At 41.2% G+C, this 13,679-nt stretch overlaps 2 protein-coding genes across 2 annotated transcripts; one reads left to right on the plus strand and one right to left on the minus strand.

Moving 5' to 3' along the window:
* The first annotated feature begins 42 nt into the window (after positions 1-42).
* LOC146960369 (disintegrin and metalloproteinase domain-containing protein 17-like) lies at positions 43-3,688 on the plus strand. The gene is made up of 6 exons (XM_085772434.1): positions 43-193; positions 291-421; positions 1,214-1,381; positions 1,694-1,750; positions 3,209-3,409; positions 3,491-3,688. Exons 1-6 carry the CDS (start codon positions 43-45, stop codon positions 3,686-3,688), a joined length of 906 nt encoding a protein of 301 aa, XP_085628560.1.
* Positions 3,689-9,060: 5,372 nt separating this feature from the next.
* LOC146960370 (cleavage and polyadenylation specificity factor subunit 3-like) lies at positions 9,061-13,067 on the minus strand. The gene is made up of 5 exons (XM_085772432.1): positions 12,976-13,067; positions 12,358-12,445; positions 12,192-12,258; positions 11,898-11,994; positions 9,061-9,225 (listed from the first exon to the last, which is right to left on the minus strand). Exons 1-5 carry the CDS (start codon positions 12,988-12,990, stop codon positions 9,076-9,078), a joined length of 417 nt encoding a protein of 138 aa, XP_085628558.1. The 5' UTR covers positions 12,991-13,067; the 3' UTR covers positions 9,061-9,075.
* Between the last annotated feature and the right edge of the window lie 612 nt (positions 13,068-13,679).

The raw sequence follows: 13,679 nt of genomic DNA on the forward strand, positions 1-13,679 counted from the left end.
TCATCTAACAATAACCAAAAAACTACACGTGTGTGTGTTGTTATGTGTGTTGTGACAGGAAACAGCAGCGAGTGTCCTCCTCCTGAAAACGCTCCCGATAAGACGGCGTGTCTGGACAGCGGCGAGTGTCTGGACGGGGAGTGCGTTCCTTTCTGTCAGGCCGTCCTGAAGCTGCAGCCCTGCGCCTGCAACGGTAACGACCACACCGGCGTGAGACCAAGGTGGTGGTGGTGATGATGATGATGATGCATCCGTCTCAGTCTTGTATCTGTTCCCTCTCGTCTCTATAGAAACCAACGCGTCGTGCAGAGTCTGCTGCCGGAGCACCAGCGGCATCTGCGCCCCCTACCAGGACAAGACGGGCAACTTCCTGTTCCTGCGTAAAGGGAAACCCTGCACCGTGGGCTTCTGTGACGGAGCGGTGAGTGGAAACACACACACACACACACACACACACACACACACACACACACACACACACACACACACACACACACACACACACACACACACACACACACACGGCAGCTTTAAAACACATTGAAGACAAACTTCTAGCTCAACTACTATGAGTGTGAAAACTATTTATTTGGAACTGAGTTTAGGTGTAATCACAAAGAAATGGCTTAAACCATCTGTTGATGAATGGTATGACATCACACTCATTCCAAATTTGAAGACATCTGAAAGCATTGGAAAGGTATATTTCCCTGAAAAGCCCCTCTTTTGTTTAAGTTTTTGGTTAATTATTTATTTCCTTGTGTTATTATAATAGAAAACACCCCATGTTCACGTGTTATTATATAAAATGCTTTGTAAAAGGGGGAACCCCCCCCCCCCCAAAAAAAAAACACATTAAAGACAAGCGGGATGTGAGTGTGTGTAGGTGGGTTTACATGGAGACTTTTTCCTCTTTCTGATTGAATCCTTTCTGAATGAGTCTTTCAGGTCAACTGTTTACATGATTTTATTTTATTGTTTTATACTTTTGATCGATTTAAGAAAAGGTTTATTCTGCCTCTGTGAAACCGAATGAAACTTGATTTGGTTTGGGCTTGTTTGTTGTGATTGAGCTGTTTATATGGAGCATTTTCATTCAGTTTGGACTCTAAACCGAATCTAATCTGAATATTTGGCTCCATGTAAACAAAGCTTGTGTGTGTATGTGTGTAAACACAGCTTGTGTGTGTGTGTGTGTGTGTGTCTCCTGCAGGGGAAGTGCATGAAGCAGGTGCAGGACGTGGTGGAGCGTCTGTGGGACTTCATCGACAAACTGGACATCAACACGTTTGGGAAGTTTCTGGCCGACAACATCGTGGGGTCGGTGGTGGCGTTCTCTCTGCTCTTCTGGGTTCCTATCAGCATCCTGGTCCACTGTGTGGTGAGTCGCTCCGTTCTGTCTCTGTCAGGAACTAAACTACACACTGTCAGTCACACTGTCTGACTGACGCGTTACAGAGACGTATTACCACTGTATTTTCATGAGTATTAAGGGATTAAGGTGCTACAGACAGAATCTGAAGATGATAAAGTCTTTCCTGTCTTTAGTCTGTATAGGTCAGGTGGACAGTCATTTAAATATATATTTTATAAGATGTGCAGAGATTAGTTTAGTTTACTCTTGTCTTTTGTCTTTTCTTCTGTGAACAACCTCCTTCAGGATTAATAAAGTTTCTTTATCTTCTTCTCTCAGGACAAGAAGCTGGATAAACAATACGAGCAAACCACAAAGTCTCTGTTCTTCCCCAGTGTGAGTATCTGATTGTGTGTATTTTAGGGATGTCACAATTACTTGTTTTTCACAATTAATGTAATGAAATTGCAGCAAAAGGAGGAAATATGTCTGATACGAATCATTACCTGGGAGAATGGAGGCTCTCTGCCTTCCACCTAGCGTCTCTTGGCTGAAAACCAACCTTGTAAGATCAGAGCCTCCGACCCGGTGTCCCAGCTCTCGTCTCTGCGGCACCGCCACACAAACGTAACCCGTAATCTCTTGTTTATGACAGATAAGACTACACAGATATACACATGGTAACATGGTAGATGATAAATAACGTTATCCACCGCTCCATGGATTAATTTCTCACCGGCTTCGTTGTTGAAAACAAACGCACATGGAGAGGAGGTTAGAGACACAGAGAGTTCATCTTTAACCATCAAACTAGGGATGTCACGATTACTTATTGTCACAATTAAAGCAGAAGTAAGTGGTCCGGTCGTTTTCGCTAATGCTGCGTTCCAGGCAGGCTTTTGAAATCGTAAATTACAGCTTCAAGTCACAACTTACGACTTTGTAGCATTTCAGGCAACCCACTCGTGTTTTTCCGACCTGTTTTACCGGTGAAAGTCACTATAACGGCCACTCGTAACGTAATGAACTCGTACCAGATCGAACTGGTACCACTTCACGGTCGGAAAAATACGAGTTTCCTTGAACGCACCATAACAGTCCTCGTCCCTACGTCGCCACATTCACGGCGTTCCTTGGCTGCACACACAGCCCTGCATGCCGTTCTCTCTCCTCATTGGATAAAAACTGTAGGATACGATAAATGTTTTCTCTTCGGCTCAGAGCAGAGCAGAGGGACTGAGAGACCCGTGTTTCAGTCCAAACACTCTATGTAAGTGATTGCTGTCGGAAGATATAACTATTTAAGACTTATATTAACACAAATATATCACTTACTTCTGCTTTAATCGTGGTATTAAACGCCACAATTAATCAATCGTAAAGATTTCTAAATACTGTCACTCTCCAAAAAAGATTGTCGGAACCGTATCGGCAGATGTAGCGCCAAAGTAAAGGTAAATGCACAGAAACTGGTCCATTTACCTCACGTAACATTAAATTGGTAGGAATTTAAATGTCGGTGTGTCATTTGTAATAATAAAATGTAAAAAATTATTAAAATAAACTCAAACATTTGGTATAGATGACAATTAATGACTTCAATATTTCAAATACTTCCTCTGGGGGAGTAATAATTGGTCCTATATTAATAGATACTTAAAATATTTTGTGTATATTATCAATAATGTAGTTATATTTTGACTATATTTGATTTTACACATTCATATATAGTGTTGTGAAATTAATTAATGCATAATAATCGTGGTAATCGTACTACCGTGATTATTTATCCAAGAAAATTTATAATCGTGACATCCCTACATCAAACTCAACTGACTCTGTTCATTTTCCCAGAATGCCGAGCTCCTGAGCAGCCTGGAGTCCGCGTCCGTCCGGATCTTCAAGCCTCCGACCTTCCCGACCACCAACCTGCGCTTCCAGCCGTCCGGTCCGCAGCAGACCAGCACGCCGCCGGTCTCCGGCTTCGGCTTCGGCTTCGGCCCCGGTCCAGACTCCTGCTGTCATCTTCCTCACCATCCTCCTCCTCCTCCTGCGGTGGCGGCCCCTCCCCCTCCCCCTCCCCCTCCTCCCCCTCCTCCTCCTCCTCTGGACTCCCCCCGCATGGCCACCATCCAGGAGGACCCGAGCTTCGACTCCCACCTGGACGAGGAGGCGCTGCAGGAGGCGTTCGGCCGCCCGGCGCAGCGCTCGGAGCAGCGGCGGCGCTCCTTCGAGGACCTGACGGAGACGAGCGCGGTGAGTCGCAGCGAGAAGGCGCTGATGTTCCGGCTGCAGAGGCAACACCAGATCGACACCAAGGAGACGCAGTGCTGAGGGACGGGACGGGACGGGACGGACGGGACGGACGGTGCCCGGTTTGTCCCGCTCACGTCCTCCTGTGCTGGTTTCACAAACTTTTACGACTTTTTTTATTTTTTATTTTCTTAAAGCGGCTCCGTCCTGAAGCCGCCGCACTGACGCTTTGTTGCTGCAGCAGATCTCAGTCTGGTCACATGGAGACACATTCAATCAGAAAAACGTTTTTATTGAATTTAATTACAATCAGAGTTCAACCGATTATCGACCGATATTTCCCTTTTTTTTTTTGATAATCGATATCGGCCGTTTTTTTTCACCGATAACCAATAAAATAAATGTATTTTTAAACGCATAAACGCACTCCTTTGGCTCTAACGAAGCCGTCTCTCTTGGCTGTTTAACAATGTCCCAAAGGTTTTCACAGTGAACAAAACAGAAACAAACTGTTGACTGTATTCAGTCTGATCCCTGGTGTGTTATTTTTAAATTCTGACACCAAAGTTTTCATTTTTACTGCAAATGAATATCGGTTAAATATCGGTTTCCTTGATTACTAATAATCGGTATCAGTATCGACCCTGATAAAACCATATCAGTTGATCCCTAATTATAATAAGAAAAAGAAAAAGAAACAAAACGTCTCCTTCCAGTCGTCGTCCTGTGTGGTCAGACCGTGGTTTCAAATCGCTGCTCCGTCCGTCCTCTCCGCGTCTCTTTAACGTCCTTTAGTGACTCGAACTAACATATTGTCCTGTTGAAGCTGTGGCAGCGAGGGGCCGCTGCTGGGTATCGAACCTTCTCCAGGTATCAAACCGTCGTTGGTGCTGATTGAACGGTGCTCAGATCAGATGTTGCTTCCACAATCAAACTGTGTTTAACTGTGGTGATCGATCATCTGTTCAATACTTTTATTCGTCCAATAAAATGTCGCTAAAGCTCCGATTGGTCCCCGCCAGCCACCGTACAAACTCAGACCAACTCGTCTTCTGATGACACACTACACGATACGACCAGCAACTGTACGCTCCTACGTCCGTTTTTAGTTCTTGAACGTCCCACCAAAGATTTTTTTTTGCTCCTGAATGTTACACGTTTATTTCTGTTACATAAAGTCGTCGTTCACTTTTATAGCTGAAGCCCGGCTCTCGTTTTAGTTCCCTAAAGGCCAAATGTAACGCTTGTTGTAGCTCAGTCATCAGTCAAACTGTTGCTGAGTTGAACTTAATGTTTTAAAAAGGTTCAACTTCAATGTGACAATCGTTTATGTGCACGAGTTTCTGTCTAATGAGAGAAAAACATTTATTTCTAACTTACGCTATTGAGACAAAGTGTTTGTCACCAGCATTTTATAGAAACAGCATCAACACAACATGTTGTAATAATGGATAATGTTGTTAAAAGCTTTAGAAATATTATATATTTTATCACAACAGCACAAAAAAATGCCAAAGATTTGACGTTGTCAACTTCTAATTTGTGGTTATTTGATGTTTTTTTTTTGTCTTTACATCAGAATCAATTGGTTTTTTTTTACTGTGTGATAGACTAATTGATTAATTAATAGTCAAAATGATTATTAGTTGCAGCTTCAAAAGGTCAAAGTGCACTGAGAGTCAATGACACGTGCAGCTGCCAGATAAAAAAACAGTAAAAGTCAAAAACACAGAGGTCAAAGTTTTATTTTTAAGGCTCAAAATGTTTTTATATTCTATAAATGATATTAATAAAGTACAAATAGGGTTAAAATAGGTTTGGAGAGTTTAAAGGGTTAAAAAGTGTTTCTGTTTTAAGACTCAGTGGGAATCGAACCCTTGAACTTGACAGTGTTAAGTGCCTTCAACTCGACCCACTGAGCTACATGACACTGTATTTTATATCACATAAATGTTCATCATCTCCTTAAAACCACTAAAACCTGTCAATCAATTTTATTTTCTGTGTATCACATCTGCAACAATAAGCTGATTAATTGGTTGAATGTTGATCAGCAATGAAACAAATAATTTAAGTCGTTTTTCAGTCAATAATTGCTTTAAAAAAAATTGTGATTGATAAATGGATGGCTCAACTGTTTTTTTTTTTATAATAAATTGAATATTTGATTGAAGGGACTTTTGATACATTTTAAGTTACATTGGGCATTTTTTTTTTTTACTATTTTGTAAATTTTTATAGACAAAATGTTAAATCACTTAATAAAAATAAAGGAAAAACTTAAAACTTCAGTATAAAATTGTCCTAAACAGTTTTAAAACACCTCCCTGTTATTTTATTTTATCCTGGTTTGAGGTCAGTTATCTGAACATTTCACCTGTTTGTTTCTTACTGTACGAGGGCAGATTATTATTATTACTGTGTGTATATATATATCTTTGTATAAAATATCGTTGTGTTGTTGCTTTTGTTGCTTTTATTTTTGTGACTGTCTGTTTTTTTTGTGGGGGGGGGGGGGGATAAAGACACAGATGTTAAACTTCAGAGTGTTTTCAGCTGTTTGGTTTGTGTCACTCGAGCTGTTTGGTACCAGAGTTTATTCTCATCACATGTTTTTACTGTGTCAGATTTATTTTGTGGTAAGTTTTGTGTTTTTTTTTTTTTTTTTGTTGATTGATTGAAGCCATATTATCGTTTTAAATGTTTATTTTTGACATGTCAGAGCTCAACGTGCCTTCTCTTCTCCTGTGGTATTCAAATGCACTTGTCAGTATTTTTAATATTGTGTCTATCTGATACTGTGTGTGTGTGTGTTGAGTCCTGTACACTGTGATGTGTGTGTCTGTGTGTTATGTACATGCTGACGATTGTCTGTATTGATCCAATTAAAGGTCGGTTGCGAGTCATGTTGTTAACGTCACTGTGTCGTTGTTCTACTGTCTGATTTAAAGTGCTGATCGATAAAGAGTTTTTATTGATATTCTGATATTTTATCAACTCACGTTTCTTCCTGAGCTTTCAGCAAGATCTCATGGTTCTCATTAATGGATCATTATTTTGTTTTGTTTTTAAATATTCTGCTTTAATGTAATTTATTGACTATTTTAATCTCTGGTGATTTTATTTTTATATTTTAAAGCAGAAGTAAGTGGTCCGGTCGTTTTCGCTAATGCTGCGTTCCAGGCAGGCTTTTGAAATCGTAAATTACAGCTTCAAGTCACAACTTACGACTTTGTAGCGTTCCAGGCAACCCACTCGTGTTTTTCCGACCTGTTTTACCGGTGAAAGTCACTATAACGGCCACTCGTAACTTCCGACCCGTGAACTCGTACCAGATCGAACTGGTACCACTTCACGGTCGGAAAAATACGAGTTTCCTTGAACGCACCATAACAGTCCTCGTCCCTACGTCACCACATTCACGGCGTCCCTTGGCTGCACACACAGCCCTGCATGCCGTTCTCTCTCCTCATTGGATAAAAACTGTAGGATACGATAAATGTTTTCTTCTCGGCTCAGAGCAGAGCAGAGTGACTGACAGACCCGTGTTTCAGTCCAAACACTCTATGTAAGTGATTGCTGTCGGAAGATATAACTATTTAAGACTTATATTAACACAAATATATCACTTACTTCTGCTTTAATCTAAAAATATCAATATTCAGACCAAGATGAGATCGACTTGCATCATAAAAACATAAAACCTGTAGCCAAAAAAATATTAAAGTTAGTGTAAAAAAGAAAATACTCTAAATTATTTATCAATAATTAAAATATTTTGCAGATAAATTCTTGTAGAAAATCTAAATTAATGAAAGAAAATAAAAAAATTCTGCCTCCAGTTTCTAAAATGCAACAATTTTCTGCTTTTATTTAACAATACGAACATTTTTGATGATTTTAACCTTAATTTTGTTTCATAGAAAACAAGATGATTGATAAATTATCTGCAGTATTGATGATGTCATTGTTGTTTCACTCAGTGGCGCCGCCAGGATTCAATTTCAATGTACGCACAGAAACGGCAAATAGGCTGCAACAATTTTTTTTTCGGGGGGGGGGGGGGGGGGGGGGGGTCGCTGTGCCCATCATGCCACGTAGCAATGGGACTTGTCATAATATACTGCACAACTGAAAATATTGTTGCGACCCCGCAGTAATGTTGTTGTGATGTTTAAGTTGTGTGATTCCTGACTGACTGTGAATGTGTACGGGCAGGTAGCGTATGGTTGGATGAGAAGCTGAGGGGCCGGGGTGAGTGTGAGGAAGACAGTGTGTGTAGGTGAGTGAGGAGGAGCAGAGGAAAAAGTGAGAGAGCTGTCAGATAAGTTTGTGTTATGTTGTTGTAGTTACGTCGGGTCGGACGCTACAATATCAATAACAACATGTGCTTAACATAGACGTCGGACGCGAAATAGCCGCGGAGCGGAGCCAGTTTCCTTTCGGTGCCGTTAACCGACTGTGCCAGATGCGCCAGAGCGCGCACCTCTGTGCCAGGCTCGCGCTCTGCAGCGGTTTGTGTTGATTCATCTTAACAGAGCGCGTGAGAGATTAACACACACAGGCTACACACATACGGGTTACACATACCCACAGACACACAGCTGATGGGCCGAGGCTCCCCCAGTGGGGGCTCAACCTGGAATCGGCACTTATGAGTCCATAATCGCGGTGCAGACGAGTGAGTTTGGAGCTAGAGAGGAGAGACCTTCATTATCGCTGCTCTGCTGCGTGTTTGTGATCGTGGGTTTGGATCTCTCTTTTTTTTTTTTAAATGCCTGGAAAAGGCTCAACTGTCTTTTTGACATTTCTATACTGGACCGGGCGTAATCATCACATAGCGGTAGTGTAATAGGCGCCAGAAATCAAAAAGAGACAGATGACATGATGTAAACGACAATCACTGGCTTTTACGTTAGGCTTCCACTGATTGGTTTAACAATCAATGAACTCAGCACGTTTAGCCTGTTACAAACAACAAGCGTCTTTATCACACCCGCTCAAAATAAACAAAATTGCTTCTTTTTTTTTCCACCTATGAAAAAAATTGTACGCACAGTGCGTACAGGATTCCGGCTGGCGGCGCCACTGGTTTCACTCACATTAAATCTAACTCACTTTTTTATCTTCGAGGACAGAAACTCAGTGACCCTCTCTCTCTCTCTCTCTCTCTGGACAAATGTTTATTTTCCTTGTGAAGAACTCAAACTTTTGTTTTATAGACAAATCAAGTACAAAAACAATCAATCAATAAAGGTATTGGTGGTCCGTCTCCTGAAGCCGATTCCTTTGGAACCAAGTTTCCAACGAAGAAGCTGGAAAAACTCAAAAGTCCTCGAGTCAAAGAAATGAACGAACGAATGAACGAACATCTGCATCGGTCCGTTATCGACCGATTATTGCCGATCGATCGATACTACGAGGACTGAAGAGAGTGTGACAGAGAAACGTCAGTTCATCGTCCACCGCTACATCACCGACGGCAACGCGCTGCTGCTGCTGCTGATGACATCACAGAGGGGGCGTGGCGTGAAGGCGGGGCTCAGGGCGTCGTAGAGACGGTGGACGGCCACTTCCACCATCTCCCTCAGAGAGTCGTCGTCCGCGCAGGTCACGGCCTGAGGGTCAGAGGTCAGAGGTCATCATGGTGTTATCAGCTGATTATTGAGTATTGATTTATACCCAGGGTTCCTACACATTTGAAATTTCCAAATTCCATACTTTTTCCAGACCCTAATTTCCAGACTTCTCGGTAAAAAAATTCAAATAATTTGTGATATTTGAGTAAATAGTTGTGCATTATATAAACAAATCATGCAATTAATCATTTGTTTTCATTATTCTGAATGTGTAGGGGAGAGCGGGGTAAGTAGTGCCAATTTTTACTTAAATTGCCTTTAAAGCAAGGGGATTATAATAATGCCCCCAACTAATATTTAAGCAATATATCACTCCAGGCCGTGGTATATGCTCATTATACCACGGCTAAGGGGCGTTGTTCGGCCCGACGCGAAGCGGAGGGACGACAACCCCCTTAGAGTAGAGCATATACCTACCACGGCCTGGAGTGATATATTGCTTTTATAAAACGGTTACAAATAAAGGCAATATAAAAGAGGGATACGCAATCAATTTCATGTAGTTTTATTCAACCAGAAATATATTATCCAATAAAATAGCCTCACTGTGAAAAAAATAGTCCCACCTCTCCAGACGTTAGCTCCAAATTAGCTCTGCATCTCGTCTTTTCCTCCGCTTTTTTTCAGGTTAATGTCACTGCTCAGTCCACTCTACCGTTGTTAACCGTCCCCGCAGGTGAAAGTTCACCTCAAACATGTGAATTCAACTACTTTAGTCCGTTTTTTAACATCGTAAAAACATCAGCTGTGTTTGGCTACGGACTGCAACAGTCCGTTGTCATGGATACATGACAACAACTTCCATTCATACCAGTCATACGTGCCTGACGCGGAGTGATAGCCTACGCTGTGATAAGGTTTTAGAATAGTAGCCGTGGTATATGCTCAATATACCACGGTTAACAACCAATCAGATTGCGGGATTTCACCTTTCCGTTTTATAAATGTACATATAGTTTAGGATGTTGTGCATCCCTGGGAACAATCACTTTGAATCTTAAATCAACTGTTTCAGAAATATAGCTTTAGAAAAAAAAAAAAAAATCTGGCACAACTTGCCCCCGGTGCGGGGTAAGTTGTGCCATTGGAGAGAATACACTGGGGTAAATTGTGCCATTGATAATTGAAGTAAAACAGATAATTTTAATCTCACAAATGTTAATGCTATATAAAAGCAAGACATTCAATACAAAATTAAAGCCAGAAGCGGCGATGATCGGGCCCTCGCTTGTCCCCATGTAGTCGTGGAGGCCTGAGGCAGGCTGGGGGCTGTGGCACAAAGAAACGCCATGTTTTGTTCATCCACCAGACTACGAGCACAACCAGACTGGGCAGGTGTGTTCAGGGGCGGTCCCTCATCACACATGTTAAGTTTCAAGCGAATCCGTGCCCACTGCCATGTTTCTCCTATACACAGACAGCACTGCCACTGGCACAACTTAACCCAGGCCCCATGGCACAAATTACCCCACTCTCCCCTATGCCATTATGTTACCAAATTATTTCCAGGAGATTGTAGCTATAGGTAGCACATACAAAAATAATTAACCCAGATAACTTCAGATATAATAAGACCAAACCCAGATAAGTATTAAGTATTAAGCCAGATCATTTCCATACAATAATTTCCATTTTCCATACTTTTCCAGACCTGGAAATGTATAAAATCAAATTCCATACTTTCCCATACTTTCCATACTTGCGTAGGAACCCTGTAAATACCATTATGATGAACCAGACGTTAAAGGGATAGTTCAACATTTTGGCAAATTCTCCTATCACCATAATTCCCTTGGTCGACCAATAGTCGTCATTAGTCGACTAATCATGTCACGACTTCCTGTATCTGGCCCTTCAAATTAAAAGCCCTATAGCCTTTCATATACAGTTCAGTCATATTGATTTTGACTATTTTAACAAGACACGGCTCCAAATGTTTGTTTTTTTTCCTGCGAACAATCGACCATTGAAATTTTGGTTGGCTAATGATTTTTTTGGTCAACCATAGAGCACTGGAAAAGTGAGTAACGACACGCATTGGTCCAATGGAAGCGCCTCCTGATGGCGGAATATGGGTGTTGCAAAAGCGCCCAAGAACTGACATCACTGCATTGTTGGTGAATGAGCAAGTGTGGTATTTTCAATAATTTAAGGACATTTATAGATCACCCACGTTAATAGCATCATTGAGGACCCTTTACAGATAAATATTAACACATAGGCAACACACATACATTGGAGTGAATGAGTTTTCTGGGCGCTTTTGCAATACCCATATCCTGCCACTCGGGGCGCAAAACCCCTTACCACGGGAGTCAATGGTGGCGTCGTTACTCTCTTTTCCAGTGCTCTAGTCAACCAGTGCTTGGTCGACTATTTGGGGGCAGCCCTATTAAATTCTGTGCAAAAAGATGTTGAAATAGTTTTCAATAAAGTAGTGAATTTAAAAGTACATGGGTTCTGTTTTGTTTTTGTTTTTTTAATCGTGGTATCGAATTAGTATCGAGAATCGTGGAAATTCACAGATATTGGTTATCGACTACTGAAATTCTGGTATCGTGACAACCCCTATACTGTAGGCGAATTTGCCAAAATATTGAACTATCCCTTTAATGTTTGTGTATAGAATAGATGTCAGACGCTGGACTCACTCTGGTCTCTGGGTCGATGCACGCCGTGACTCCGTCCACCGTCACACTCAGGCTTTTACTGTCTTTGAAATTCACGCAGTCGTCCCCGAACATGTCGCTGAAACAGAAAAAAAACATTTTACCAGGTGAAAACAGAAAATATTTAATCTCTACCTTCATTTAAAAGTTTTATTCTCTTATATTTGGATCAATTAGGTTTAATTTTAACTTAAAAAGTGTCAGATTCTACAGTTTTGTCAGATATTTTAACCATTAAAACATTTTCGAGGTGTAGCTACAGGTGTTCAGACTCACTGCAGCATCAGCTCCAGTCGCTCGACGAACAGCTCCATGTCGAACGTTTCCTTCCTGCCCTCGTGGACTGAAACAAACAAACAAAAAAAACAAACAAACAAGCGTCAGTAAAGTTTCTGTTCATCAGTGAAATTAAAATAAATTCCCTCGTGATGCGTTCACTGACATTTCTGGGCGGTGGGGTTGGACTGGACCTCCAGGATCACCGTGGTGACGGCGTCTGCGTACATGTCGTTGAGCGGGTTGGCGACCCACTGAGACGAGAACATTTTCATTATTATCATTATTGATTTATATTGCTGCATCAATTAGTTCATAGAGTTTTTTTACTTCAATTGTCTGTTGTTTTTACATTTTTCTCTTTGAGTTTATTGGTGTTGAGATTTTTGAAGTGTTTGAAAAAGTGTGATAAAAATAAAAAATTGTCATAATTATTGTATATATCTGTGTAATGAATGTATTAACTGGCTAATAATGTATCTGTAACCAGGTCTGAGTGAGATCTGTGTCTAAAAACATAAATAAAATTATAAAATATACAAAATAGTTTGAAATAAACATGTAGAACAAATACTGAGCTTTAATAAAAACCTGACTGCAGCTACATAACCATGTCATAAACTGTATATTTAATGTTTATAAACTGGTTTAAATAAAAACGGACGTGTTCGTGTGCTCAGAGTTAATAAAGTTTTGACAAACAGGTCAGTTTTAGCCATTTCAGGCGACATGTGGTGGATGATGATGAGTGTAAAAAGTGTCGTGTTGCGTTCGAGTGTCCGACCTCCAGTACGACCATCCCGGCCTCGTGAACCAGCGTGATGCTCTTAAAGATCTTCACCGTGATTTTCTCCGTCCCCTCGACCTGCTCCACGTCGCCTGAAACACACACACACACACACACACACACACAAACACACACACACAAACACACAGAGGAAACAGGAAGTTACAGCTTCTACTGCAGCATAGATATATATATCAGTGGCGGCTGGTGACTGAAAAAATTGGGGAGGACAGGAGGAAAACCAGTCCACGGTGTCATGTTATTTTAGTCAACTACCTATCTCTACTTTCTTATATTCGATTTAATTTGAGTAATAAAACAATGACGTACAAGACTTCTTTAAAAAAACATTTTATTAAATGATAAAAGTCTGTTGACATCAGGACCATGAGTGGAGGTGAGTGACTTTGACATCAGGACCATGAGAGGAGCAGAGATCCTGTTGACAACATCAGAGGTGCAGAGTGAGCAGAAATCAAACTTTGTCAGTTTCATAGTAATTGGAAAAAACACTGAGGAAAAAAATAATTGAACTATTAAGTACTCACCTTTTCTTTAGAATTTGTAAAGCCACAAGGCAGAGTGACTTTGACATCAGGACCATGAGAGGAGCAGAGAGCCAGGTCCGACAGTGCCAGGCTATCCCTCTCTGAAGCAGAGGAGAGGTCGGCTTCACTCCCGTCTGTCTTCACAGAGTCCAC

The sequence above is a fragment of the Trachurus japonicus genome, unplaced genomic scaffold (genome assembly GCF_045865225.1).
Source record: "Trachurus japonicus isolate A0001 unplaced genomic scaffold, Traja_1.0 AP030458.1".
Taxonomy (NCBI): domain Eukaryota; kingdom Metazoa; phylum Chordata; class Actinopteri; order Carangiformes; family Carangidae; genus Trachurus; species Trachurus japonicus.